Source organism: Doryrhamphus excisus, linkage group LG22, assembly GCF_037039965.1.
Source record: "Doryrhamphus excisus strain RoL-2023G ecotype Guam linkage group LG22, RoL_Dexc_Guam_v1.1, whole genome shotgun sequence".
NCBI classification, from domain to species: domain Eukaryota; kingdom Metazoa; phylum Chordata; class Actinopteri; order Syngnathiformes; family Syngnathidae; genus Doryrhamphus; species Doryrhamphus excisus.
In genome coordinates, this window is record NC_136378.1 from 1,234,487 (window position 1) to 1,258,359 (window position 23,873).

At 44.5% G+C, this 23,873-nt stretch overlaps 4 protein-coding genes and 2 long non-coding RNA genes across 8 annotated transcripts; 3 read left to right on the forward strand and 3 right to left on the reverse strand.

Annotated features, from left to right (window-relative positions):
- Nucleotides 1-785: 785 nt before the first annotated feature.
- Nucleotides 786-2,507, reverse strand: cryba1l1 (crystallin, beta A1, like 1). The gene is made up of 6 exons (XM_058063067.2): nucleotides 2,434-2,507; nucleotides 2,282-2,364; nucleotides 2,096-2,214; nucleotides 1,856-1,997; nucleotides 1,649-1,791; nucleotides 786-1,296 (listed from the first exon to the last, which is right to left on the reverse strand). Exons 2-6 carry the CDS (start codon nucleotides 2,354-2,356, stop codon nucleotides 1,149-1,151), a joined length of 627 nt encoding a protein of 208 aa, XP_057919050.1. The 5' UTR covers nucleotides 2,357-2,364; nucleotides 2,434-2,507; the 3' UTR covers nucleotides 786-1,148.
- Nucleotides 2,508-3,911: 1,404 nt separating this feature from the next.
- crybb1l1 (crystallin, beta B1, like 1) lies at nucleotides 3,912-5,913 on the forward strand. The gene is made up of 6 exons (XM_058063066.2): nucleotides 3,912-3,979; nucleotides 4,073-4,170; nucleotides 4,251-4,369; nucleotides 4,446-4,578; nucleotides 4,662-4,804; nucleotides 5,249-5,913. Exons 2-6 carry the CDS (start codon nucleotides 4,078-4,080, stop codon nucleotides 5,418-5,420), a joined length of 660 nt encoding a protein of 219 aa, XP_057919049.1. The 5' UTR covers nucleotides 3,912-3,979; nucleotides 4,073-4,077; the 3' UTR covers nucleotides 5,421-5,913.
- Nucleotides 5,914-6,264: 351 nt separating this feature from the next.
- cabp2b (calcium binding protein 2b) lies at nucleotides 6,265-14,514 on the reverse strand. 3 transcript variants are annotated; one of them, XM_058063197.2, is made up of 7 exons: nucleotides 14,385-14,514; nucleotides 13,463-13,735; nucleotides 7,934-7,964; nucleotides 7,724-7,858; nucleotides 7,545-7,654; nucleotides 6,560-6,707; nucleotides 6,265-6,478 (listed from the first exon to the last, which is right to left on the reverse strand). In XM_058063197.2, exons 1-7 carry the CDS (start codon nucleotides 14,466-14,468, stop codon nucleotides 6,453-6,455), a joined length of 807 nt encoding a protein of 268 aa, XP_057919180.2. In that variant the 5' UTR covers nucleotides 14,469-14,514; the 3' UTR covers nucleotides 6,265-6,452. The 3 variants fall into 3 exon arrangements, with proteins under 3 accessions (XP_057919180.2, XP_057919182.1, XP_057919181.2); XM_058063199.2 differs by lacking the exons at nucleotides 13,463-13,735; nucleotides 14,385-14,514 and adding an exon at nucleotides 9,548-9,807; XM_058063198.2 differs by lacking the exons at nucleotides 13,463-13,735; nucleotides 14,385-14,514 and adding an exon at nucleotides 8,993-9,149.
- LOC131110267 (uncharacterized) lies at nucleotides 7,473-12,561 on the forward strand. The gene is made up of 3 exons (XR_013625310.1): nucleotides 7,473-7,886; nucleotides 7,956-8,032; nucleotides 11,503-12,561. It is a non-coding gene; the product is annotated as an uncharacterized LOC131110267 (long non-coding RNA).
- LOC144894657 (uncharacterized) lies at nucleotides 13,439-19,655 on the forward strand. The gene is made up of 5 exons (XR_013625309.1): nucleotides 13,439-13,769; nucleotides 16,288-16,381; nucleotides 16,593-16,718; nucleotides 18,148-18,596; nucleotides 19,151-19,655. It is a non-coding gene; the product is annotated as an uncharacterized LOC144894657 (long non-coding RNA).
- Nucleotides 17,113-22,683, reverse strand: LOC131110264 (nuclear factor 7, brain-like). Its single transcript, XM_058063196.2, has 6 exons — nucleotides 22,092-22,683; nucleotides 21,032-21,127; nucleotides 19,189-19,422; nucleotides 19,064-19,086; nucleotides 18,450-18,565; nucleotides 17,113-18,378 (listed from the first exon to the last, which is right to left on the reverse strand). The coding sequence occupies exons 1-6, from the start codon at nucleotides 22,650-22,652 to the stop codon at nucleotides 17,810-17,812; spliced, it is 1,599 nt and encodes a 532-aa protein (XP_057919179.2). The 5' UTR covers nucleotides 22,653-22,683; the 3' UTR covers nucleotides 17,113-17,809.
- Nucleotides 22,684-23,873: the final 1,190 nt, after the last annotated feature.

A 23,873-nucleotide genomic window follows, 5' to 3' on the forward strand; every position in this document is an offset into this window, starting at 1 on the left:
TTTGTTGTTTAGTCCACCAACGTTTTTGCTACAATAAATGTTGTCTTTGATTCATCACGTCTGGCTTTGTACCGCCGCTTTAAGAGCAGTTGGGGACATTGAAACTGTGTGGAGGTTCTAAGTCGAGCTTCAGAATCCATCCAGAAGCTTTTGTGTCCACTACTTGACCTTTTTGTTCCATAACCTTCAGGATCTTCAAGGACGTTTGGCATGTTTCATGTCTTACTACGTCCAACCTCAGCAGCAATGGAGCTCAGTGAGTCTCGCTTATGCAGCTCAGCAATCCCATTGCCATCAAAGACTGAAAGCTTTTTTGCCTTTGCCATGAAGAGATCATGACAGTTGGGAATACCTGACAGAAAATCACATTGAATCTTTGCCAGGATTTTGACTTCTTTACAATAAATTCTAAACATTTTCTGTGGTTAACGGCCAGGCCACACAGCAAGGAGACCAGAGTTTGATTCCACCTTCTGTGTGGAGTTTGCATGTTCTCCCCCTGAATGCATGGATTCCGCTAATTCTGGTGCAGATGAGTCAGACTAGATACAGTGCACTACTTGGCTGCAACCAGCAGGGGTGCTGTTGAGTCGGTCCCATCTAGACTGTGACAATACACAGATATTATTCCTAGCAATCAAAGCAGGATCTAAACAGGAGTTCACAACGTCCACAAGCACAAGTTCATTTTCCTCATCGTCATTCCGACCATAGAGTTATTGTATGACAATTGACTTTTTCAGTTCAAGTTATGTAAGTATTGTAAAATAAGATCTCAGGAGCGCTTGAGGTGAAAATGAGTTTATTGCTATCAACCTCCACACAATAAGAGCACACCTGAGCTGCACCTCACCTTGGAGGTTCTCCCGCTTAAGCGCCTTTTCCACCACAGCTCAGGTGTGCGTTTGTGAGTCTGGCCCTCAAACCAAATAAAAAGACCCCGGGTTGTGGGTGTCATCTCTATCAGCGTGTGCGTGTTGGACTGTGTCTTTCCCTGTGCTTTATCAGTGCCTTATTGTCTCTTATCACACTCATCTGTCGAGGCCTGGAGATGCTGCTGCAGCTCAGCCCAAGAGGTGGGAGCAGGAGATCATGGGGGCGGGTGTGTGGGGGGGGAACAAAGCTGCGGTCTCAGCCTTGGTGTCCTCTCAGTGCTGGATGCGCCTAATGGACTGGATCTGCGGGGTCTGGGAGTGGGAGCCCCAGTTTTTGCAGTGCTGGTAGTCGCCGCTGTGTCTCTCGCACTCCATGATGTACTGCTGGCCCCTGTAGCCGGGGAACTGGTAGCACACAAAGCTGGGGGGGGGGGGGCATGGTGGGATTTTAGCACGACAAAAACCATGGAGGGATCTCACAACATAACATCAATAACATCCAATATTGCTGTTGAGCTCGGTCAGATAGAACGCCTTCCTCGGGAGGAAGCAGCTTGAGAAAAATAAAGAAAACTATCTTCAACTATGTGCCCTGTGATTGGCTGGCGACCAGTCCTGGGGTGTACCCCAAGTCGGCTGGGATAGGCTCCAGCATACCCTGATGATGATAAGCGGTATAGGCGATGGATCTCCAACTACTTTGTGTCTTGTTATGTTCCGTCTGCAAGTATGTCATGATCTTCACATGCAGGTATCTCTGTGGATGGACTTACGCGCCACACTGCACGTGCATGGAGCCCACTTCAGGCGTCAGCCAGCCCATGGCCTGCAGAGAGGGGTAGTCGTCACAGATCTCCACGCTGCGGCCCATGAAGTTCTCCTTCTCGAAGATGATCATGCGGCTGCTCTGGTGAGACTGAAGAAGAGCAGATAGTCACAATTGGAGCAAAAAGTGTGTGTGTGTGTGTGTGAGCTCTCACGGCGCAGTAGATGGGGCGCAGCGACATGAGACGCTCCACATGGTAGGAGAGGGAGCCGCTGTAGGAGTCCCAGTGAGGGTACTCTCCTCTCTCCAGGATGAACTGCTGGCCTTGGAAGTCGTGGTGCTCGAAACCAACCCAGCTTCATAAAGAAAAGCGATCAGGGATACTTGAAGGTGAGCTGGAGCCTACCCTAACCAATCACTTATTAGAGTCTACACCAAAGCAGGAGACACTTACGCGCCGCTCTCCACCCTGATGGAGCGGATGTTATCCAGACCACAATCTTGGATGTTGCAGCACTCGGAGGTGAACTCCAGGCACTTGCCCTGAAAATGCTCCTGCTCGAACACGGTCACCTGCGGAGCAGCGGGGGGGCATGAATCCCAAACAGGACACGCAAGAAGAACATCTCTGGTGGGTTACCTTGAAGAAGGGAGCCATGCCCATTCCTGAGTTGACCAGGGGTTGCATCATTGGGGACCTTGTAGTTCTGAACATCTTTACTCCTGATGAAGACATGCAGGTGATGATGTTTATTGTTGTGCTTGCGGCCGCGGCAGAGATCACCTCCTTACCTGCTTTTTTGGGGGAAGAGCTCGGGAGTGGAACGCACTAACCGCCTGCCTCGCGTAGAGTTTTGAGAGGAGCTGGCGCTTCAGTTTTATATGGGCCGGCGGGTCACGGAGAGGGGGGCGGGGCGGGGGTGGGCGGAGCGTCCCCGCGACACACCACGTGCCCCGATGCAGCGTTACGCATGGCAGCCCGCAGAGAGGCGCGCTGCGCAGGCCCGCCGGGCGCCCACTGTGACCAGCTCAGCACATAACATAGACCGGAGACAAAGGCGATCCGGTATGTTCGGACCCCGGTCAGCAGTCCAGTGTGTATGTCCGCACAAAGGACCCCTGGTGGGGGTGGACAGGGTGCGGATTAACGGCGGGGTTGGGTGGCCACGCGGTTCAATTCCAATGTCGTGGTTCCAATCTGTAGTGTAGTAGTCTTGCTCAGTATACTTTTACTGTAATGTGTGTATACCATATCTACTGAATTTATGGTAATGGAAGGATTTCATGACAGATATTACATTTCTGCCTTTAAGATAGTAATCCCTTTTTTTAAAAGTAGTTTTTGGTTTTATTATTGATTTATTTGTTATGATATAGTTATTCTTTATACAATTAACATAGTATACATGTATACACACGCAGTCTATTTTCATTTATAATATATTTCATTACATTTATTATTATTTTTTGTATTTTTTTTTATTATTATTTGTATATATATATTTATTTAGATATTATATATTTTATTTATTTATTTTGGAGGGGTGTCACGTTTGTATATTATATTTATATTTATTAAAATAATAAAAAAATATATTAATATATTATGTATTTAATATATAATAGAAAAAATATATAATATATTAAAATAATAAATCAAATTATAATAATAAAATATATATATTATATGTATATATGTGTGTGTATATATTATATATATATAATATATGTATGTATTATCATTTTTTGTGTATTATACATATTATATACATTTATTATATGTGAGTTTTACTTTGTCCACACCAGATATTGTATCAAAATCCAGTATTTATTTAAGACTATGGTTAAGTGGATATATATTTTTTCAATGAATTATTAAAACAAAAAAAGCGCTACTTCCACTTGTGTCCACATTTAAAGAAAAGCTCATCAAATGTGTAATAGCAATATATATATATATATAATATATATTTACATAATTAAATAAGCTTGTATGACATGTACATGTACACAGCGTGTACAGGAAGTCAATCACACGCAGTATTAGGCGCTAAGAGTCATGGAAGTTGACTCCATACGTAGAGTACATAGTGTACACTATATGGACTAATATATCGCTCCTATTGGCCGCTGGCCGCCCCCCCACCCCGCCCATCCCCTCTGTCTGTCCCCCTGTGATGATGCAGTCGTTTCTTTTGTGTCACGTCTCTGACCTCAGCAGGTTCGTTTCTCTGGCGGTAATCCCTCTCCCGTGGGCGCCAGCGTATAAAAAGGAGGGGCGCAGCCGGGCCACACACACTCTTGAGTGAAGCTCAGCGTACGCATCACACGCAGGCAGGTAAGGCGGACGCCGCGTACGCTTCCTGTCATGTGGAAGCTTAGAGATCCAAATGCATCCTTCATTTGTCCCTTTGTCCCCCCCCCCATGCAGCAATCATGTCCAGTGGAGACAAGTCCAAGTCCTCTTCCCAGACTGACGGGAAGGCCGCTCAGAGCAAGAAGTCCGAGTTTGGTCTGACTTCCTACAAGGTGTGTACCTTCTGGCGTGGAGCCTCAAATTGAAACGTGCGTTGTCACTAAGGCTCACTGTCTGTCTTCTCTGGCTGCAGATGTTCGTGTTCGACCAGGAGAACTTCCAGGGACGCATGATCGAGATCAGCAGCGAGATCATGAACATCTGTGAGCTGGGGATGGATCGTGTGCGCTCCCTGCGCGTGGAATGCGGCCCGTAAGTCCTAAGGGAACGTCCGTCACTTTGTCGGTGTCCTCACTCTGGTGCTACGTTCATGCCGTTTCTTTGGCAGCTTCGTGGGCTTCGAGCAGATAAACCTCTGCGGTGAGATGTACATCCTGGAAAAGGGAGAGTACCCTCGCTGGGACTCCTGGAGCAACTGTCAGAAGAACGACTACCTGCTCTCCTTCAGGCCCGTCAGAATGGTAACATCAAGACCGCCATCAATTATCTTCTAGATTATCTCCAAGAGAACCACCACGCTGACGTCTTCGGTGTGTCCAAACAGGACCCCGAGAAGCACAAGATCTGCCTGCATGAGGTGGGCGAGTTCAAGGGCCGCAAGATGGAGATCATGGACGACGACGTTCCCAGCCTGTTCTCCTACGGATTCACCGACAGAGTGGGCAGCATCATTGTCAGCTGTGGAACGTGAGTTTGGAATTAGTACAGCGGTCGCAGTTTGGATGGCTTTCAAAATGTTTCTCCTTAATTAATCTCCTTAATCACCATCAAACTGTAATCCTTTATCCGAAATATTTTGGAATAATCTTTGCTTTTGTTTTTACAAAATAATTATAATAATGGATTAAATGACAGGTTCAAAGAGTCATATTTTTCCCATTATATGTATTTATTATATAGCCTTTTCCTGTTAATTGTATAGGGAGGCTTGTGGCTTCCATTTTACCAAAGATAGTTCTTTGCCTGATAAAGGACTAAAGACCAGTATAGGCTAGGTCTAGACCAGTATACAAAGAAAATGATTATTGTGATAGACAAGCTTAACTTGAGCAAGGGTGAGTGATTTTACCGTAATGCTGAGCGTAAACAGGCAACACAAGTCAAAGTTTTGCTTCCTCTTCTTCTCCCCAGCTTTGTGGGATACCAGTTCCCCGGGTACCGCGGCAGCCAGTACCTGCTGGAGAAGGGCGACTACAGGCACTTCAACGAGTACGGCGCCCGCACCCCTCAGTTCCAGTCCGTGAGGCGCATCCGCGACATGCAGTGGCACCAACAGGGCTGCTACACCATGTCCAGCAAGTGAGGCTCGGGGAAGGAGAGAAAGAGGAAGAGCGGAAGTGAGGGAGAGGGGCGCAAGAAGAGGGGAAGGGGGAAAGACGTCTGAAGCCTTTACCTCAACAGCAACAGGAAAAAAAAAGGCAGGGAGATCGGGGGAAAGGGTGAGGATCTTCTAGACCTGTGGACCTCATCTCATGAAGGACCAGCCGGGACCCCCTCACCTCCATTCCTCACTGTCCACGTTTCTCTTTCTCCCCTATGGGCTGAGCTTAGTCCCCCCCCCCTTCCTCTCTTTTTATTTTCAAGTCCCTATCTTCATGCTCCATACGCGAAGAAAGAAGGAGACACCTTTCAGAAGATTTACAGAAGATTCTCGGTTTCAGGGTACAATGCATCATGGGAAACTGAGTCCTCAAGCGCTTCCCGCCCGGACTCCTGACCCCTGTGCATTACACACGTTTTCTGCTGTACAGAATCCTGGCCAAGTTTACAATAAAAAGGAAAATCTGTCTTTCAAACTTGTTGTCGGGTGAATTGATATGAAAAATAACACCTGAGAGAAACTACAAACCTCAGAAAAACATCAGGATCGAACCACAAAGTCAGAATGTAGCCAAATTTAACAAAAACCAAGTTATGGAATGAATGGGTTTCTTTACAACCAATGAGAGAATCGGTGTACATTTTTATTACTAAAAGTTATTTTTTTTCCACTTTTCCACACAAATGTACACTCCAACAAACAAGTGATGCATCTCCACAGTCTGCTGTGCCGTGACAAGCTGTAGGGTGTTCCACTGGATTTCGTGATGTCAGAGGTCACTGATGTTTGACCCCAAACACTGCTTGATGCTCATCCGATGCTCATCCGAGCATGCTTTTATGGACCTCGCTTTGAGCCATGCTGGAGAAAAGCACCAACACTTTAGCCCATACAGTATATGCACAAGTCACTTTTTATTCTATTTTGGAATATTTTCTGTAAAAATATAACTCTGGAGCTGCAAACAAAGAAAGAAAGAAAGAGCAATGTATTCCAACGACCGTTGTCTTCACATCAGCGCGACATCATTCGCACAAACTCTGCAAAAAAAAAAGAGACAGAAGGTGAATATGGTGACTTTAGGACAAACGTTTCAATGTGAAGCGAAGCTCTGGAGTCACCTTCAAAGTCCACCAAACCGTCTCCGTTCAGGTCGACGTCCCTGAGTATCTCGTTAATCTCTCTGTTGGTCACTTGTTCCCCCATCAGCTTCTTCATGGCCTCGCGTAGCTCCGTTAAACTGATCTGTCCGTCGCCATTGGAGTCAAACTGTGGGCACAATAAAAGGTGCACTGCCTCTTTAAGACAATTTCGTTGAGTGTAAAAAAATACCAACGAAGAAGAAAACCAACACAATAAAAACGAAGAAGACGTTGCTGACCAGTCTTTTGTCCATTCGGGCTTGCCGTACTGAGGTGAGTTTGAAGAAAGTTGTCACCTTTTGCGTTATAAATGTATTCTAATGTGCCTGACTTGTTTATTTTGTAACTTATTCGAGTGCCTGTTTTTGTAAATATAATATACTCAAATGCAGGAACGACCAATATGCTAATCGACATTAGAATGTCGTCTTTGGTGTTTGTGTTAATTTAGCATAATGCTAAGCGCCATTTTGTTTTGCTAATCAGCGTAATGGCTAGCATAAGTTAATGTTTAGTGTTTTGTTGTCGATATTTTAATGAATCTTTTTTGACGTGAACGAGAAGTTGATATCTTGTGTGCTTTAATTTTGTGCTGCATTGATTTCTGGCGTGGCTTCTGGTTTAAACTATTACTACATGTATTAGGGCCGTAATATGTTTCATATTTCATATCGTGGACCTTCACGGTCTTACCCTCCATATTCAACTGCTTTTATGGTTTTATTTATAAGTCTTTTAGAAACTTTACACGGATAACTATTAGAACTGAACGTCCCTAAGACACTGGTGTTTCTAGTGCGCCACCTGTGGCCATTTGGGTCTTTTTGTAACAGGTCCACGACATATTTAAAAAAAATACAATTTAGCACAGCCTGGATCAAAACATTACCAAGGAGCAATAAAGGTTAAAAATATCAAGGCGGTCTCTTCCATATAACCACACAGAGTAGCGGAGTATCCCGACCTCTTTGAATGCATCTCGCAGTTCTTTGACTCCAATCATGTCTGCGGTCTCTGCAAGCATTTTGGGCCCCATCAGCTCCACAAAGTCTTCAAAGTCCACTTTGCCCCCACCTGCACGACAGACACCAGGTTGTCAGTTTGGCGCTTTTACCAGAAGTCATTCAGTTGAGGTCCACTCACAGATCTGCTGACTGAGCTCGATGAGCTCCATCTCCGTGGGCATGTATCCCATGGTCCGCATGCACTCTCCCAGGTCTTTGTGGCTGATGTAGCCATCTTTGTTCTTATCAAACTCCAAAAAGGCCTCACGGAGCTCTGAGGGCACGCGGTGTTAGAAGTGGAGGTCAGCTGTGGTGTTAGGTTCGTGGAGAGAAGTAATGTTCATCTTACCGTCCATCTCTTCTGGTCTCAGCTCTCTATCCTGTTGGAGGCAAGGAAGATGCATGTCAGCATGGATGGAGATGAAGCCTTCTACTGCATCCCATACGGGTACACGATGCGGTGAGTAGGAGTTGTGAGGGCATGGTGGTGACATTGAACATGAGAGCTGCATTTATTATCTTCTCATTGCATTTTTTGTCAGTACAGCATACCTATTTTTGTATTGTAAATAAAAAATCATTATAAGATTTATTATTTATTCATTTTGTACCGCTTATCCTCACAATGACAATTCAATTATTGTTTTATAGTTAGTTAATTGGTTTAGTTAATAATTAGTTTGGAGGCCGTATGGTGGAGTGGCATTTTTTTAATGTCATTTTTAAATATTATATTATATTATAATATTCTTTCTATTTTAAATTTTATTTTATTATATTCATGTGTTACATTGTCTAATATCTTGCCAAATTTGGTATAAAAAAAAAATATATATATACTGCTCTTTAGGTCACTGGTGTGCAATATGTGGCTCCGGGGCCATTTGAGGTCCATGGCTGTTTTTCTAATGGACCACGACACATTGTAAAAATGTTTAGGAAGAAAATTAAAATAAAACAATAATTTTATAAGAATAACATCAAAATATGAATTGAATTGGAAAAAAATGAAACAGTAGAAATGAAAGAAAGCAGCTTTTAAGTCGCGGTTGTCCGTACGGATGAGCGTAACATGAGCAAATGTCCCTCCCACAGACGAGAGGATTTGGCACCAGGTAAATAAAATCACACAAGTGACCTTTGAACCCTGTCTGCCTTCCCACCCAATACACAACAAATCGCCGAGGAGTGGGTGAGCAGGTTTACCCCACAAGCCCGTGCAGGGCAGACAAGCTCCGCCCCGAACCCCGGCACCACTCCGAGCGGGAGCGAGCGACGCGTCGATGATTTATCCATGGAAGTCAACGATTGACCCCGAAGCAGTGATGCATGGCGGGTGACGTGTCAGATGGTGATGAGCATGGAGGGTGGGGGCGGGGGCAGGGTTGGTCACAGGGTCGTTACATACAAGCGTCAGCGAAAAGCCCCGTTTGAGGAAGACGCAGGCCGGGCCCACGATGTCTTGCAGCATGTTGCAGTTCTTCGGTGTGCCGAAAGGATCTTTCAACAGCTTCTGCTTCGCTCCCCCCTCCTCTTCTTCTTCTCCTCCTTCCTGATGTGGACCCCCGTGGTCCATGCCCCTCGCATTGTACCCCAGGGACCCCTCTGACGCCCCCTTTGGAGAAACATCATCCTCAACTCTCGTTCTCATCATTCCAGTCCCCAGTCGCTGGGTATTTTCAATATCGACAATAGTTGATACCAACACCTCAAAAAGTTACCTCCATCAGGCCGGGAACCACATTTGGCGACACAGTTCAACTCCCAGCCAATCACTGGACAAAACAGTCCAGTGATGATGAAATAGTCATATTCATTAAATAATCATAGAAGTATTATTGATTCATTTCATACAAATAGTCTTAATAAAAATAACATTGAAATTGTATTAAAAAGAATATTTGCCCCATAAAGTGAAAACAAAGGAAAGAGTTTTTAAACTGATGTCCCATCACGCTCTTACCTTCTTCATTTTGTCTTTCATGGAGGATTTGGTGCAGTTACCCATCACCCAGCCCCCCCCAGTCTTCACCCCCTTTGTCCCTCTTCTCTCAAACTCGGTGACTTTTTCTTCACGTTCCTCTTCCTTGTTCCTCTCCTCGTTCCTCTTCACTGGCGCGGCTGAACCACGTGCTGTAGCTCCTCCAAGGCGGATGGAAAATTCCCAAAGTGTGCCCCCATGTTGGCTGTGATACCAGACGCCCAAGAAGTGCCGACCCCGTCCATGCAGTCGTACACAAGCCTGGGTGACTCCACCCATTTTTGCACAAACCAAACTAGCCCCCCCCCCCATACTCTGTAATCTCTGCCGCATCAGCACCACTTCATCCTCAGCGCAACAACTTTCAGGAGGAGAATTAAGAGTGCCAAAACAGAAGGGGATTAATGTCCGCTGTGTCAGATTAAAGTGGCGAGTGTGATGATGATGATGATGATGATGATGATGATGATACAAAAGGCAATGCAAGAATACTGTCAGTGACCCGGATATACTCCATGTAGTTTTTATTTTTACTTTACATTGGTCTAAATATTGCATCAAACATGACAAGTTAATCAGCAAAGAGAATGTCGAAATGTCCAAACTAAATATTGTCAAATGCATCTGTTGTCGTGGCTAATTTAATCTAATTTAATCTAATTTAATCTGTCCATTTCCTATACCAATTGTCCTGACGAGGCGTGTGGATCTGCTGGAGCCTATCCCAGCTGTATTTGGCCCAGAGGACAAAACGTGCTGATAATGTTGGAGCTCATTAATTTGCTTGCTTTCATGGGGGCTGTGTGATGATTAAAATGTTTAATCAGATAGTCAGATTTCAAATTAATCATGATTAATCACCATTTGCAATGATGTTTGAAATAAGCAATAGGAAATATGTTGCTGTATTTTATGGAAAGAAAGATAAATGAAAGTACAGGATTACAGTCGCCCCTCGCAATATGGATTATTATTATCATTATTATTATTAATAAATGAATGAATAAATAACGGCTGTTGTGGTAAACTATGGTGTATGTGCAGTACACGTTGTGATGTTTGGCGTGTCTGTGGATGTCTGGCGACTTTGAGAAAGTGTTGTGCTGATGATGAAGGGACGACAGACGTGTGTGCGTGCGTGCGTGCGTGCGTGCGTGCGTGTGTGTGACCTGAAGCAGAGACAGCTTTGAAACCAGAGAACTGCGTCGTGTGTTGGTCTGCTGCCGTAAGCCGTTTCCACCACAAGAGGGCGCCGGAGTTTGTTTCTTACTCAGCGCCAAGTACAGTAATACTGTACAGACATGAAAACCATGTACTGTATCATTATTCTTATTAATGCTCTCTTTATATGGCCAGTCAACCAATGCGCTGATCATCAACTCACTTAATAAATGAAACAAATGAAGTGACACCAGCAACTAGCTTGCTAGCATTGCGACTGATTAATTAGCAGCTCCCTTCCCTCTTATCACATTTCACGAAAATGAGATGCGTGTGTTTGTGTGTGCATTGTGCACTGATCTGGTGTCAGATGCTGAGCAGCTGGTGTCCACTAACGAGAGCTGTCAATCAAAGAAAGACAATGTAAGGAATAGGGGAGGCGGGGGTGGATGTTATTTGATGCCAATTACGTAAAAAAAACATCACCAAATGCTGCAGTAAAAACCTATAACACTCAAGACTATTATATATTTCTTGGAAAGATTAACACTCTTTTAGCCAGTAAAAGATGCTGAAAGATCCTAGGCCTTTTCAATAGAAGAGATGCACTTCTGCCACCTTTTGGTCGTTTTCTTGGCTCAAAACGGCATCAAACACGCTTTCTCTGATTGTACATTTGCATCATCACGTCTTTGTGCCTCTCATGCAAATAAAAAAAAAAGTATAAACAGGTAGTGAATGAGTTCAAGGATTTCACGGCTGGAATCTGTCCATAGTGTCCTAAAGGAGCACCACTCCTTTGGTACCCGAGTGGCCAATGACATGTGGAGCATAGCGGATATTGAAGAGAATCCGAACCAACGATGTCGCCATGTTTGCTGTGGTTATGTATCGTCTTTCTTGATTTTACCGTTTTTACCGTACTGGTACAACTGTCAATCACTGTGGAAAGATAACATGCATTTCTTTTCCACAGCCTCTTAGTCTGTGGTTGTGCAACACTTGAGTTGACAGTGTGTGGGTTGAGAACCCATCAGCGCCAACCAGGAACTGATCTCCTGCAGCAATCAACCAGAGTCGCTTCTTCCTTCCACTTCCTGCTTCCGCAGACAGCCACCCACTCGCATCGCCACTGACATCAGCTGTTTTTCTTTTTCTGTGCATTTCCCGTTGACGTCAGCGTGTGACATCCTCTCCTCCGAGTCAGACAAACAGCAGAATGACTCACACGGGCCGCGAAGCTATCTTAATCTCCTCCTGTATTTATTTCTACGCTTCCTCACTCCAGGCTCCCCCCGTGTCGGAGCCGCGCACCGACAGATGCCGTAATGGTTTCCTCCCGCGTCTCATGTCTCCTGTGACGCGATGCTGAGCTGGTGCACAATGGCCGCTGGGATGCACGGCGGTGTCATGGCATCTCTGGCTGCCCGTGGCCCTATCTGTTACGGATTACACTTTCCTAATGTTTCCTAAAGTAAAGGAGCTTAAATCCTCTCAAACACACGCTATCTCATCCTTAGCGTTGATGCTCCTGCTATTCCCAGCATGCACTCCGGGTTAAATGAAATGGAAGTTTGTCGCTCGTATTAAACGCAGCTTTTTTTATGCCTTTTAATGTTACAATGAGATGCATGCGGTGGAGTTTAATGTATGAATTGAGGCTGCAGATGTCATTAAAGCCGCCGGATAGGCCGCAAACTATCAGGCTTCAACACAGTGGCCACTCTGCATAAGGGGCACCAGGGGGTCATGGCCCTTCGCCTCCAGCAGAGGGCACTGTTTCTCTCTAGTCTTGTATTGACATGGAGAGCATTCATTCATTTTCTACCGCTTTTTCCTCATGAGGGTGTTCTGGAGCCTATCCCAGCTGTCTTGGGGCGAGAGGCGGGGTACACCCCGGACTGGTCGCCAGCCAATCGCCGGGCACATATAGACAAACAACCATTCACACTCATATTCACACCTTTGGACAATTTGGAGTCGCTAATTAACCTAGCATGTTTTTGGAATGTGGGAGGAGACCGGAGTACTTTGTTCCATAACCCTCAGGATGTTTTTCAGATGTTTGCAATGACTGTCTTACTGTGTCCAACCTCAGGAGCAACGTAATAACATCAAATGGCTCAACGATCCCAACGCCTTTTTGCCTTTGCCATCAAGACATCATGACCCTCTTAAGATCCGACATAGAACCTCCTGAAGATCCTACTTAGAACCTCCTTAAGATCCAACAGTGCAAAATGTAAACAATGGCCTTTTTTCAACTGGTCTTAACGTTTTGATCAGGAGTCCCTGGTTTTCACGCCTGTTATGATTCCTTTTGGCTCGCTTCTGCCTTGCCGACCCAAGTCTGCTTTCCAGTCCGTCTTTAATTCAATAAAAATGCCAGAAAATAAATAAAAATAGCATTGAATAGCTTCAATAAATAAATAATTTCATTTCATAAATCAAAAGGCTCCTTAAAATAAAAATAAGCCTCCATTAAAATGTAAAAATTATATGGAATGTTTAATTATTTTATCAAATATTTTACAATTGAATTTATTAATTTACTGTTTATTAATTTAGATCAATACTTAATTTCGGTACAAAAAGCCTCCACAGAACTACGCTATGGTGAGTTTAAATGGTCAAAAAGGTCCCCAATATGCACCCCCCCCCCCGATCATATAGATCATATAGCATTCAACGCTACTGTTGAATGATGAGACACACAGTAGAAGACATCTGAACTACCTGTCCAAACACAGAGTCCACGATGGGCAGCAGGTCGACCGGCGCCTCCTCCTCTCTCCCCGCCTCCTCCCTGACCTTGTCTCTTCTCTGTGGTCCCTCCATCAGCTCCTCCAGCCTGTCCTCCAGCGTGGGGCCGTCTTCCGAGGGCGTCGTCAGGACGTGAACACCTCTTTGAGTGCGGCCGGGCTGCGGCGTGGACACCTGGATGTCTCCCCCCTGCTCGTTGGTGCGCTTCCTGCGCTTCTCCACCTTCTTCTTGATGGCGGCCTGTACCTGCGGCGGTCAAAGGTCATACCGGGGTCCGGAGGTCAGATTGGTATACGCTCAACACCATCACAATGTCCGCATTCACTCGTTCACTAGAAATATACGCTCATTTCGTCCATTGAAATAAACAGAAGAATATGAGCTCCCACACAACTTATTAAAAAAATGACATAATGAGGTAATCATTAATTTTTTTATAAGTAATATTTTACTTTTTATTTGGCTCTTTATTTGGCAAGATATTAAATGACAATAACAAACATATTGAACTTTATAATGTACTTTATATTATGACGCTATGCTATTATTAGCGCTATTGTTTACGTATCGGTGCATCTTATACCTATGGCTAATATTCAAGAATTTTGTCTTTTCCCCGAAATATGAAGTATAAATATGCACACACTGTTGAGGAACCGTTGCATAACATTGTTGATCACTACAAGGTCCAGCTTTGCATCACAGACATCAAATGGAAAATATTATTGCAATCTGTTTACAGTTCACTTTATTTTCATGAGACCACTGTAACGACTTTTAAGATAATATTCTGTTTCCAGTGCAAATCAGATGCATGCATGCAAAATAATATTAATAACAATAATCATCATCATCATGATAATAACGCATGTTTAAAAGGTAGACGCACACCCACCTGTTTGGCGGTCCTCTCCTGTGGCACGCTCATGGCAGTAGCACCGCCTCCCGCCGCCGTCGACTCTCGAATGATCATGAACATCTCGATGTGACACAGGCGCGCACTCTCTCTCTCGCTCGCCCTCCCCCTCCCTGTCTCGTCCCTCTCAGCCGCCGCTCTCCTCTCTGCTTTATTTCTATTTAAAGTGAGAAAAATGCCCCCGCTGCGGAAATCTAGAGTACAAAAAAAGTCAGCCGGTGTCTTCTTTTCTCTTTCAAAGGGTCGCTAGATGGAGTGACATCTCAAACGCTGCCAGGTCTTTGGGGCCCGCTCCCATTTCTTGCACTCCCGTCGTCGCTGCCGCACCTCCTTCTGTGCAGATTTCTCCTCTTGGTGGGGTTTTATCATCAGCTTTTGTCTTGGCCTCCGGGATTAGGTTCCTGCACCTCTGTCCTCACTCGCTATCTCCTGGCCTTTAGGTGACACCCTATACCTCCTCCCTTTTCTTACCTGTCCCACGCTGCTTTACTTCCTGCTCCGTTTCAACATGGCCATCTATGGTTATCTCTCACGTGGCCCCCTCCTGCCAAGTCCTCCCTGTTCTTGCTCTTTCTTGCTCCAAATCTTAAGCGCCATTCCCTCACCATCATCCACCCTGGCAGTAATCCTCATTTCTGCCCGTGCTTCTCCTGTCTCCTCTCCTTCCATTCGCCCTCAATCTGTCCCCAATCTGCCCCCAATCCCCTTTTCATATCTGGAAACAAATTGGATTCTTTCCCGCTTGCCCGGGTCAGCCATCCATTTAGTGATACATCCACCAGTGGTGTTATTATTATTATTATTATTATTTGGCATACACATTGAGTCATTGAAGGCATCACCTCCGTGTTGTCCTGCGTGCATAATCTCATCCAGCAAGCACCACCGAGCACACACATGTGCACACAGGTGAGCCTTTCAGCCCTATTTTTAGAGCCGCCGCAGCACCCAGCCATGCTAGCATATTTTTCTGCTCGCTCTCCCTCTTACGTACGCGCGCTATACGCTAAAATAACTCAGGTGATCACGCTCATTGATTATCGATGAGGAGGGTGGGGGAGGCAAATTCCTGGGGCCAAGTAAAGAAAAGAGCGATCCATTTCCAGAAAAAGATGACGCAAAAGCTGGAGCTTGTATTTATAGCGGGGGTCTCTGTGCCAGAGCGCACATGAGGCGCACAAGCAGGGGAAGATGGTTTTCAATCAGTGGGGCTCACACTAGAGAAGGGCGACTCGGCAAAGCAAGCTCAGGTCAAGCTCACATTCCAACGTTAATTATCTTATATCGTTTAGCACAATTAACGCACCAGTGTGATTGAAATGTCCTGCTACTATTAAGAAATAGATGTTTCGACTTGTGTGGTACCTTTTAGCTGTATTGACTGATTCACGGTCGTTGCCCTTGGGCAAGGCACTTTTCTCACGTTGCCTCCAGTACTACCCATGCTGCCGGATGAATGTATTGGGGTGGTCGGAGAGGCTGTGGGCGGGAATTGGCAGCCAGGTTTTCATCAGACTACTCAGGGCAGCTGTGGCTACAGGTGTAGTTTACCACCATCAGTTTGTGACTGAGGCGTGAGGGAATGAATAAGGGGTTCACTTAAAAAAAAAAGCATTTTTTTAAGGCGCCTGCCAGGGCAGCTAAGATGTTCATCAACGTTGTTTTGTTAGGCGCTCGCTCATGTGGAGGTTTGGACCTTCCAGCGTCTTTGTGTTTCAGCAGCGTGGTACACCCTGGACTGGCGGCCAGCCAATGGCGGGGCACATATCAACCAACAACCATTGACACTCCCGTTCACACCTCTGCTCTACATATTTCATAAAGGTTAATTGATATCAACAACAACTCAACGGTTCCTCAATGATTGTGTTTAACTTTTCAGGCCCCGTATTGTGACACCCAATCATCAACCTACAGGACTTGAAAATGGAAGAATGAATACAGCTTCGTCTCGTTGGACTCCTCTGGGAACAAAGGTGAGGCGCAATGAGAGCGGGAGCGTCACCTTGGCGGTAATTTAGTAGCGATGGCTTGTGTTACTGCGTGTTAGCCTTCCTGCAATGAGATCTAATTACAGATCAGGACACTTTGAGTAACCCTGGCAGTCAATAAAAGCAGCCTAAATGCACACATGAATAATGGATGCATTCATTCAGGTCATTCTCATTATTTATTTGTTTGTATCAGAAGTCAGAGATACCAATTGGCTTCGCTCGCACGAAGCTATTCATCAAGCTGAGACGCGCCTATCAGCGGATGAAGTGGAAATAGATATCACTGCCGCCGTACTACAGCATAGAGGTTCATTTCAAGGTGATGACGTGCTATAGTCCCATCGGCCATGCTTTTTGACACATAATAATAAGCATTGGGCTAAATGGCTTGATTATTCACAGGTTGACTCCCTGCCAAAGTACGTTTAGTAAGTTATGCAATGGTAAAAAGTCTGTTCTGCTCGCCCTCTAGCGGCCAAATGGGACTACAACAGCACCAAGGGACTGTGGGGCCCTCTGGTGGCAAAACGCGGCAATTGCAATAACCATTAAAAATCATGCAGTTGGCTTTGTAGTTGCTGGGAAAGGGCTGTCAGAGGGAAGTACAGGCAAAGTGACATATTAAAAATTTTAAATATTAAAGAAAATCATAGAAACAAATGGAAAATATATTTTATAATAATAATAATAATACATTTTATTTGTATAGCGCTTTTCAAAATACTCGACACTTTACAGAAGAATGGAGTTGAATAAAAGCAAGTCAACAGAGTAGAAGACATACAATACAACATTCATTCATTAATACAGAGTTAAAACATGAGAAAAAGGGCGGGGCACAGCAGTCAGATATAAAAAAAGTTAGACATTAAAAACATAATAATGAAAGATGAAAACAAAATAAAGTAATTTTTGGCAAATGAGTTTGGGGGAAAAAGTTATAATATGGGAATAAAGTCATATTACAAGAAGAAAATGTAAAAATAAATAAAACAGCAAAAATGTGGAAAAAAGAGCCAAGACCAAAGCTCATATGAATATACTGTATTGACCTCTATGGGATTGGTTTTAGTATCTTTAACATTTTTCAACCCTTGAATATTTGTGTATGCGGTCTTGGCTGGACACGCTGTGAAGATGACATTGCACATACAACACTGGTATTTAACAGTTTAGTATTACAGTACATATAAAACACTCTACATACATATTGCACCAATACTATTACTATCACTCTGTGTGTACTCCATCTGAACGGGTTAGATATTTCACATTGAACAAAAGTGTCATTAAAAAGTCATTAAATGAGGTCCAAATAGAAGCCAAGTCCTGGGTAGTTCTGGTCCTTGTTGATGATAGCAAATATAGGAAGATAGCACCGGCTGTACATCCGACATGCCGCAGCCGCATCTACGCCCAGCGGGGCGTCACGATGGTGAGCGGCTCCCGGTTGTGTCCGTTAATAATCGGCCAGGGATTGAAGTAAGGGAAAACCGGCTCTTTGAATTTGGCATCATAAAAGGTGAACAGGTGGCTCATATCGCCGGCGTCGTAAAAGCCCACCTGGCCGCGGCCGTAGTCCAAAAAGACCCCCACCCGCCTCGGAGGTTTGAGGGGATATAACGAGCTGTCCTCCTCCGAGTCTGTGCACGCTTCGTACTCGCTGGTGCCGTCCCCGTTGTCTCTCAGCACCACGGTCCAGAAACCGTCCTCGGGGCAAAGGTTAACCTCTTCCTTCCTGTTGACAGACGCCTGAGCCACCCCGAGGCCCCACGCCGTCTTGGCGCCCACCTCCACCTCCCAGTAGTGTCTCCCCACCGAGAAGGCCTGGGAACCCAGGACGATGTTGTAGCGAGTGAAGCGTTCCGGGTTGTTGGGCAGGTTGGGCTGGATTTTGCCCACCTGGACGCTGGTGCGACACGAGGACACCCACAGGCACGGGTAGGCCGTGTCCGGGTCCAGTGACACCGCCGTCACAGCTGGGAAAGACGAGAAAGAACATCAGCAAACTACAGGAAGCTCAACAGTAAAGTGTGGTTGGTTTGAGTACCTGGCTGAAAAACCGTGCTCATTTTCCTCCAGGTCCTGTACTGCAGAGGTCCCAGGAACTCTCCTGACTGCAGATCCTCACTGACATCTAGGGGGCGCTCAAACAGACTCTCAGCCCTGGAAGGATGCACAGAATGAAACCATCAAGGTACTTCTTGTCATTACGAGAACAAGGAAGTGGTTATTTTACTGCAGTAATGGCATTCTGTCAGTCATTCTGCCCCCTGCTGGTTGTATGAAATGTGTGCACTGCAACATTTTCACGTCATTTTTTTCAAATTAGCCATTCATTAAAAAACATACGATTTGTAAATGTAATTTTTAATGAGTGTTGAGTCATTTTGAGTGTGACTGTATAGTAATTAATCATTAATAGCCAAGATAACGACGTTTATACGTCTTTTTTAGGAATGAAATGTTTACTCAGAAGAGGTTGAGTAGTATGGGTAGATGTCAACATCTCGATGGGTATTAACAATTCATTTTTGATGATGAGGCATTTGTAAGACCGCCCTCTAGTGGTAGGTCGGCTAACATGGACAAATCAAAAACCAAGACCAGAAATGAAATATGTAAGCCACATATTTTTTTTTAACTCTACGAAAAGGTACTCACCCTCCAATGAAATCTTTAATCCCCTAAAACGGGAGAAAAACAAAATAACATTGACGTCATTTTCCATGCACTCGCTGTACTTTCCAGGTGCCTTCATGAACACACGGTAAATACCATACGCTCACCTTAAGCTGCTCTGGGTTTTCCTCCTCCGTCATTTTGAGGTGGAGCTGCCCCGCCGTGCTTTCCAGCCGACTGATCTGCTGCGTGGCCTCGGTGAGCGCCTCCTCCAGCTGGGTGAGTTTCTCCTCTTTCTGCTTCTGCAGTTTCTCCTTGATGCGCTCCTCCTCCTCCTGGAGGAACTCCCTCAGACGGCCAAACTCGGCAGTGACCAGCTCGTCCAGGTCACCTGCTCGCTCCTAGTATGAGGGAAAGGGTCAGCCATTTCTATGTCCTTTTTATACCTCTCTAATTAAGTTATTATTATTGTTGGCCTGTTGTACGTTCTAAAATATGATTTCACAAAAAAAACATGAAAAATCAGCAGTTGACGTATTAAAGAAAATAGATTTGGAAAAAATAGATGTAAAACAAAACAAACAATGAATAAACTTGTCATTTTTGGAGAATTAGGTTGTGAAAAATGTATATTATGATACATAATAATAATAAGACCAAAAGAGGAAAGACTAACGGCATGACAGCAGTGTTGCCACATACTAAATGCCGCATTCCCTCCTCATTATACCCAACAGGCCCTGATCCTGAGCTTTATTAGACAAGCGTGACACCAACTGACACTGAAAACTCACGCACACACACAGGAAGAGGAGAATTGGCAAACTTCCTCTCCACTATGTTTACTCACATCCTTTCACAGACACAAATAGACGTGGAAATGGGCGAATGTGCACTAAAAGTAGGTCAAACCGACACAAGGCATTACAGCCATTATTGCCCAGCAGTGAATGCACTGGATATCAATACAGTCAAACCTTTAACCCTAGAAAATGTATTATTTCATTCATTTAATAATTGCCTGTCACCATAATCAATAAATCAGTTAAATAACAAACTAAATAAATAGCAAACTCTATCATTTTTGCCGGCCTCGATATATTGACATCCTCTTCACTCTCCATCCGTCTCAACCTCGGCCCATTGATTCTGTGAACGGAGTGAACGAACCCTCCTTTCATTCCTTCAGCTGCTTGTCCCAGTGGGTGGAGGCGGGGCCGCTGGTGAGTGCACACACAGAGTGGTGCGAGTGAGGAGCAACACGTGCATGCATTTTTGCCGCCTTATTGTCCCGCAATTTTCCGTATCGTATTCATGGCAGGCCTGAAAAGCATGAAGCCTTGCTTGCTCACCGTTCGTCTTCTGTTTACGTATAAAGTACACACTTGGCCAGCACGTTGGGACCCAGAGTGGTGCAGCTTTGCTCCCGTCAAGTAGTGTTTAATAGTACCTGTGAGGTGTATTTTTCTTGCATGGAGATGCAAAACAGATTGTATTCAACTTTGGAGGCAGGGCTACTATTGTACTATTGAGTAATCAGTATAGTATATTGGTGCAACAACTTTCCACACAGCCAACAAGCTACTCTGACACTGGATCTCTGTCACACACACTGAGCTTTCTCTTGGCAGCGGAAAAACAGCCCAGCCTCACTGCAGTCCGTGTGGCATGCAAACTATTCTCAACGTGTCCAGCGTGTGTGCGTAAGAGTGTGTGTGAGTGAGTGTGAGAAAGACAAACATGACATGACGCGTTTATGCTCCACCTCAGTGTGTCATGCCTGAGCGCCCGTTTGCATTTTGCAAGGGTCCTCTTTTTGAAAATGTCACCGTGCTGCGTGTTTGTGAGGTGTTTCACGTTGTGCAATAATCAGCAGTTGATTCATGGTTTGAAGTTACAGGTGGAAGTGGGCAAGGTTGGTGGTGGCCCATCGCTTATACCACAACTCCACTTCCATTTTTTTGCCAAGACTTGCACACATACACACATACAAAACTAAAAGACACAAACCTTGATGAGTAGGATTTTCTCGTTGGTTTGTTTTTGGAAAAGCAAGGCATCCTCTGACTGCAGCTGAACTCGCTCCAGAGCCACAGACAGTTTATCCTGCATTGGGAGGGACAACATTAAAAGATGAGCTCAGTGTTTTTCTCCTCCCTGAACAAAACTCATCCTTAATGGGACTCATATGACACAATTGAACTCTTTGACTTAGTAAGTCAAACAAAACTCCAGTAAAAGCTTCTAGCATGCGACTAGCGCTCACATGGGCCTGCTAAATTCCTCTTCAACACAAATTCTTCCCACAGGCTGCAAATGTGTTGCATTAATCACAAAAGGAGTAGGACAGGTTTAGAATTAGACACACCCATATCGCTTTGTTTTTCATTTTTATATGCTCTTTTAAAATGAAATACGAGGACTGTGATTGTATTTTAGGCAGATGTTTCTGCATGACAACAGGACTCAAACTTACAAAAATAATGATATAAACCAATATATATCATATATTATGCACATCGCATCGACATGTGGATATAAACTAATGATAACATCCACAACAAACTCATCTGGCCAAGGAGTTGTTAGCTAGACACTTGTTTACATTAAATAGATGACTAGATATGTGCCTGTGTAAATATAATAAATAGCTAGGTACCTATGTAAATACATTAAATAGATGACTAAATAGGTGCCTGTGTAAATACAAGTAGCTAGGTACCTATGTAAATACATAAAATAGATGACTAGATATGTGCCTGTGTAAATACAACAAATAGCTAGGTACCTTTGTAAATACATTAAATAGATGACTAGATATGTGCCTGTGTAAATACAACAAATAGCTAGGTACCTTTGTAAGTACATGAAATAGATGACTAGATAGGTGCCTGCGTAAATACAATAAATAGATGACTAGATAGGTGCCTGTGTAAATATAATTAATAGATAACTAGACAGGTGCCTGTGTACAATGAATCGAAGAGTAGATAGGTGGCCAAATATGTGCCTGTGTAAATAACAATAAATAGATGAAAAGGAATAAAGTGGATATATTCAGTGCAGATACCTTGTAGTTCTCAAAGGCCTCGTTAATAGGAATGACATTATGCGTCTTGTGGTCCCTCGACATGCCACAGACCAGACATATTGGCAGCTGGTCGTCCTCACAGTAAAGCTTCAGCTTCTCCTCGTGTTCCTCACACAGGTCGGGTCCAAAGAGACGCGGCCAGTGTCCGATGGAGGAAGCTACGCTGCTCATGCTCGACCCGGGCTCCCGCTCCTCCAGCTCCTCCGGCGGTCCTTCCGGGTCCCATCCGCCCGGCGGCACACCCCCGGCGGCAATGTCCATGGCCCCGGCTCGACGCACGCTGTCCACCACGTTACACAGCAGCGAGTTGGGTCGCAGTTTACGCCCACAGGACTTTCGGCACTTGGGACAGCTGGAAAGTTCGTCCGCCTTGGCCTCCCAGCACTGGATGATACACACCTGGCAGAAGTGGTGTCCACACTCCAAGATGACTGGGTCGCGGAAGAGCTCCAGACAGACCGGACAGGTGAGTTCTGACTGGAGTTCTTCAAGAGCGCCGGCCTCCGCCATTGTCCTCCGGTGTACACATAGTCCTGACATGCAATGACAGACAAGAACCGACTCGACTGAAACGCCTTCCGCCCGTCACTGAACTCTGCTAGAGAGACGAGGAGGGAGGAGGGAGCAGAGAGGAGGGAGGGGTCTGAGCTCCGGCAAACAGGAGCACAGGAAGACGTGCAGCAACTGGCATAACCATAGACGACACATGTAGACCACAGTGGAGCTAATACTGTATAATATTAAGCAACCACTGATAGCCAGCTGGAAAACTACAAAATAAAATGTCAAAATGGAAGAAAAGAGCAATAAGTAGGAGAAAAAAATCATTAAAAAGTGGTACTCTTTCAAGTAAAAAAAAGTTAAAATTTTACAAAAATAAATTTGAAATACTATGGAAACAAAACTAAATGGACAATTTAATCTGAAAAAAGTATACTGAAAGAGCAAGTTCAAAAACTGAGAAAAAGATTTACAAGAACATAATTGGAATATTTGTAAAATCTAAATATTAAAAAAATGAAAAAAATTGGAGACAATGTTCATATTAGTAATACACTATAACACAAAGCTTCAGACGGAGGCTGTTTTTTTAATGTATACAACACGGGCTGGTTTACAAAATGTCAAATCAATGTGACCCCCGCATTCTTTGACATGTCAGCCTGCGCTGGGCACCCCCGCATTCAAAACACAGGCACACAGTAAAGGCTGACAAAAGGCACCTTTAAACCATCTATAAATACCACTGGGACATTTTGGCCAACGCACAATTATGGGACGACCGAGATTTGCATAGAATTGTTGAAAAACACAATATGTGACGTCTTGTCACGTTGTTGTATGTTGAGGTTTTTCCTAAAATTGTGTCTTTATACGCAACACAACATATACAGTGATACAATAGTCACATGGTGAAATAAATGAAATGAAGTTTCAAGGAGGAGAAAGAAAAACAAAACCTGTGACTCGTGGCTATGAAGCAACACCAATGGATGGCGACCGACTGACACTTCGCTGTGGCAAAACGACTTACTCAGCAGCTCATTGTTTGGAACTCAAACTATCAGCAATCCGGGTCCTCCCCAAGTTATGTAATCACCAGGAAATGCTACGCTTCCCTGATGTTATCGTGAATCATTTGGTATGCATAACAGCCTGATTTAATAATATGAAATCCACCTGAACGCTCTTAGCATACCACAGCTGTAGTATGCAAACTTCTACTAATTATTAAAACAAACTTTATCTTGTCATAAAAAA

What these genes read in the sequence shown, in the direction of transcription:
- crybb1l1 (XM_058063066.2), top strand. Translation starts at nt 4,078, where the DNA reads ATGTCCAGTGGAGACAAGTCCAAGTCCTCTTCCCAGACTGACGGGAAG. An exon ending in CTGCGCGTGGAATGCGGCCC is followed by an intron (nt 4,370 to 4,445) that starts GTAAGTCCTAAG and finishes TTTCTTTGGCAG; the next exon opens with CTTCGTGGGCTTCGAGCAGA. An exon ending in CCTTCAGGCCCGTCAGAATG is followed by an intron (nt 4,579 to 4,661) that starts GTAACATCAAGA and finishes GTGTCCAAACAG; the next exon opens with GACCCCGAGAAGCACAAGAT.
- cryba1l1 (XM_058063067.2), bottom strand. Translation starts at nt 2,356, where the DNA reads ATGTTCAGAACTACAAGGTCCCCAATGATGCAACCCCTGGTCAACTCA. An exon ending in ATCAGGGTGGAGAGCGGCGC is followed by an intron (nt 1,998 to 2,095) that starts GTAAGTGTCTCC and finishes TTCTTTATGAAG; the next exon opens with CTGGGTTGGTTTCGAGCACC. An exon ending in TGCGCCCCATCTACTGCGCC is followed by an intron (nt 1,792 to 1,855) that starts GTGAGAGCTCAC and finishes GCTCTTCTTCAG; the next exon opens with TCTCACCAGAGCAGCCGCAT.
- cabp2b (XM_058063197.2), bottom strand. Translation starts at nt 14,468, where the DNA reads ATGTTCATGATCATTCGAGAGTCGACGGCGGCGGGAGGCGGTGCTACT. An exon ending in AGGAGAGGACCGCCAAACAG is followed by an intron (nt 13,736 to 14,384) that starts GTGGGTGTGCGT and finishes TGACCGCCGCAG; the next exon opens with GTACAGGCCGCCATCAAGAA. An exon ending in TGGACTCTGTGTTTGGACAG is followed by an intron (nt 7,965 to 13,462) that starts GTAGTTCAGATG and finishes TGCCTCCAACAG; the next exon opens with GATAGAGAGCTGAGACCAGA.
- LOC131110264 (XM_058063196.2), bottom strand. Translation starts at nt 22,652, where the DNA reads ATGTCAGGACTATGTGTACACCGGAGGACAATGGCGGAGGCCGGCGCT. An exon ending in AAAACCCAGAGCAGCTTAAG is followed by an intron (nt 19,087 to 19,188) that starts GTGAGCGTATGG and finishes CTCCCGTTTTAG; the next exon opens with GGGATTAAAGATTTCATTGG. An exon ending in ATTAAAGATTTCATTGGAGG is followed by an intron (nt 18,566 to 19,063) that starts GTGAGTACCTTT and finishes GCATCCTTCCAG; the next exon opens with GGCTGAGAGTCTGTTTGAGC.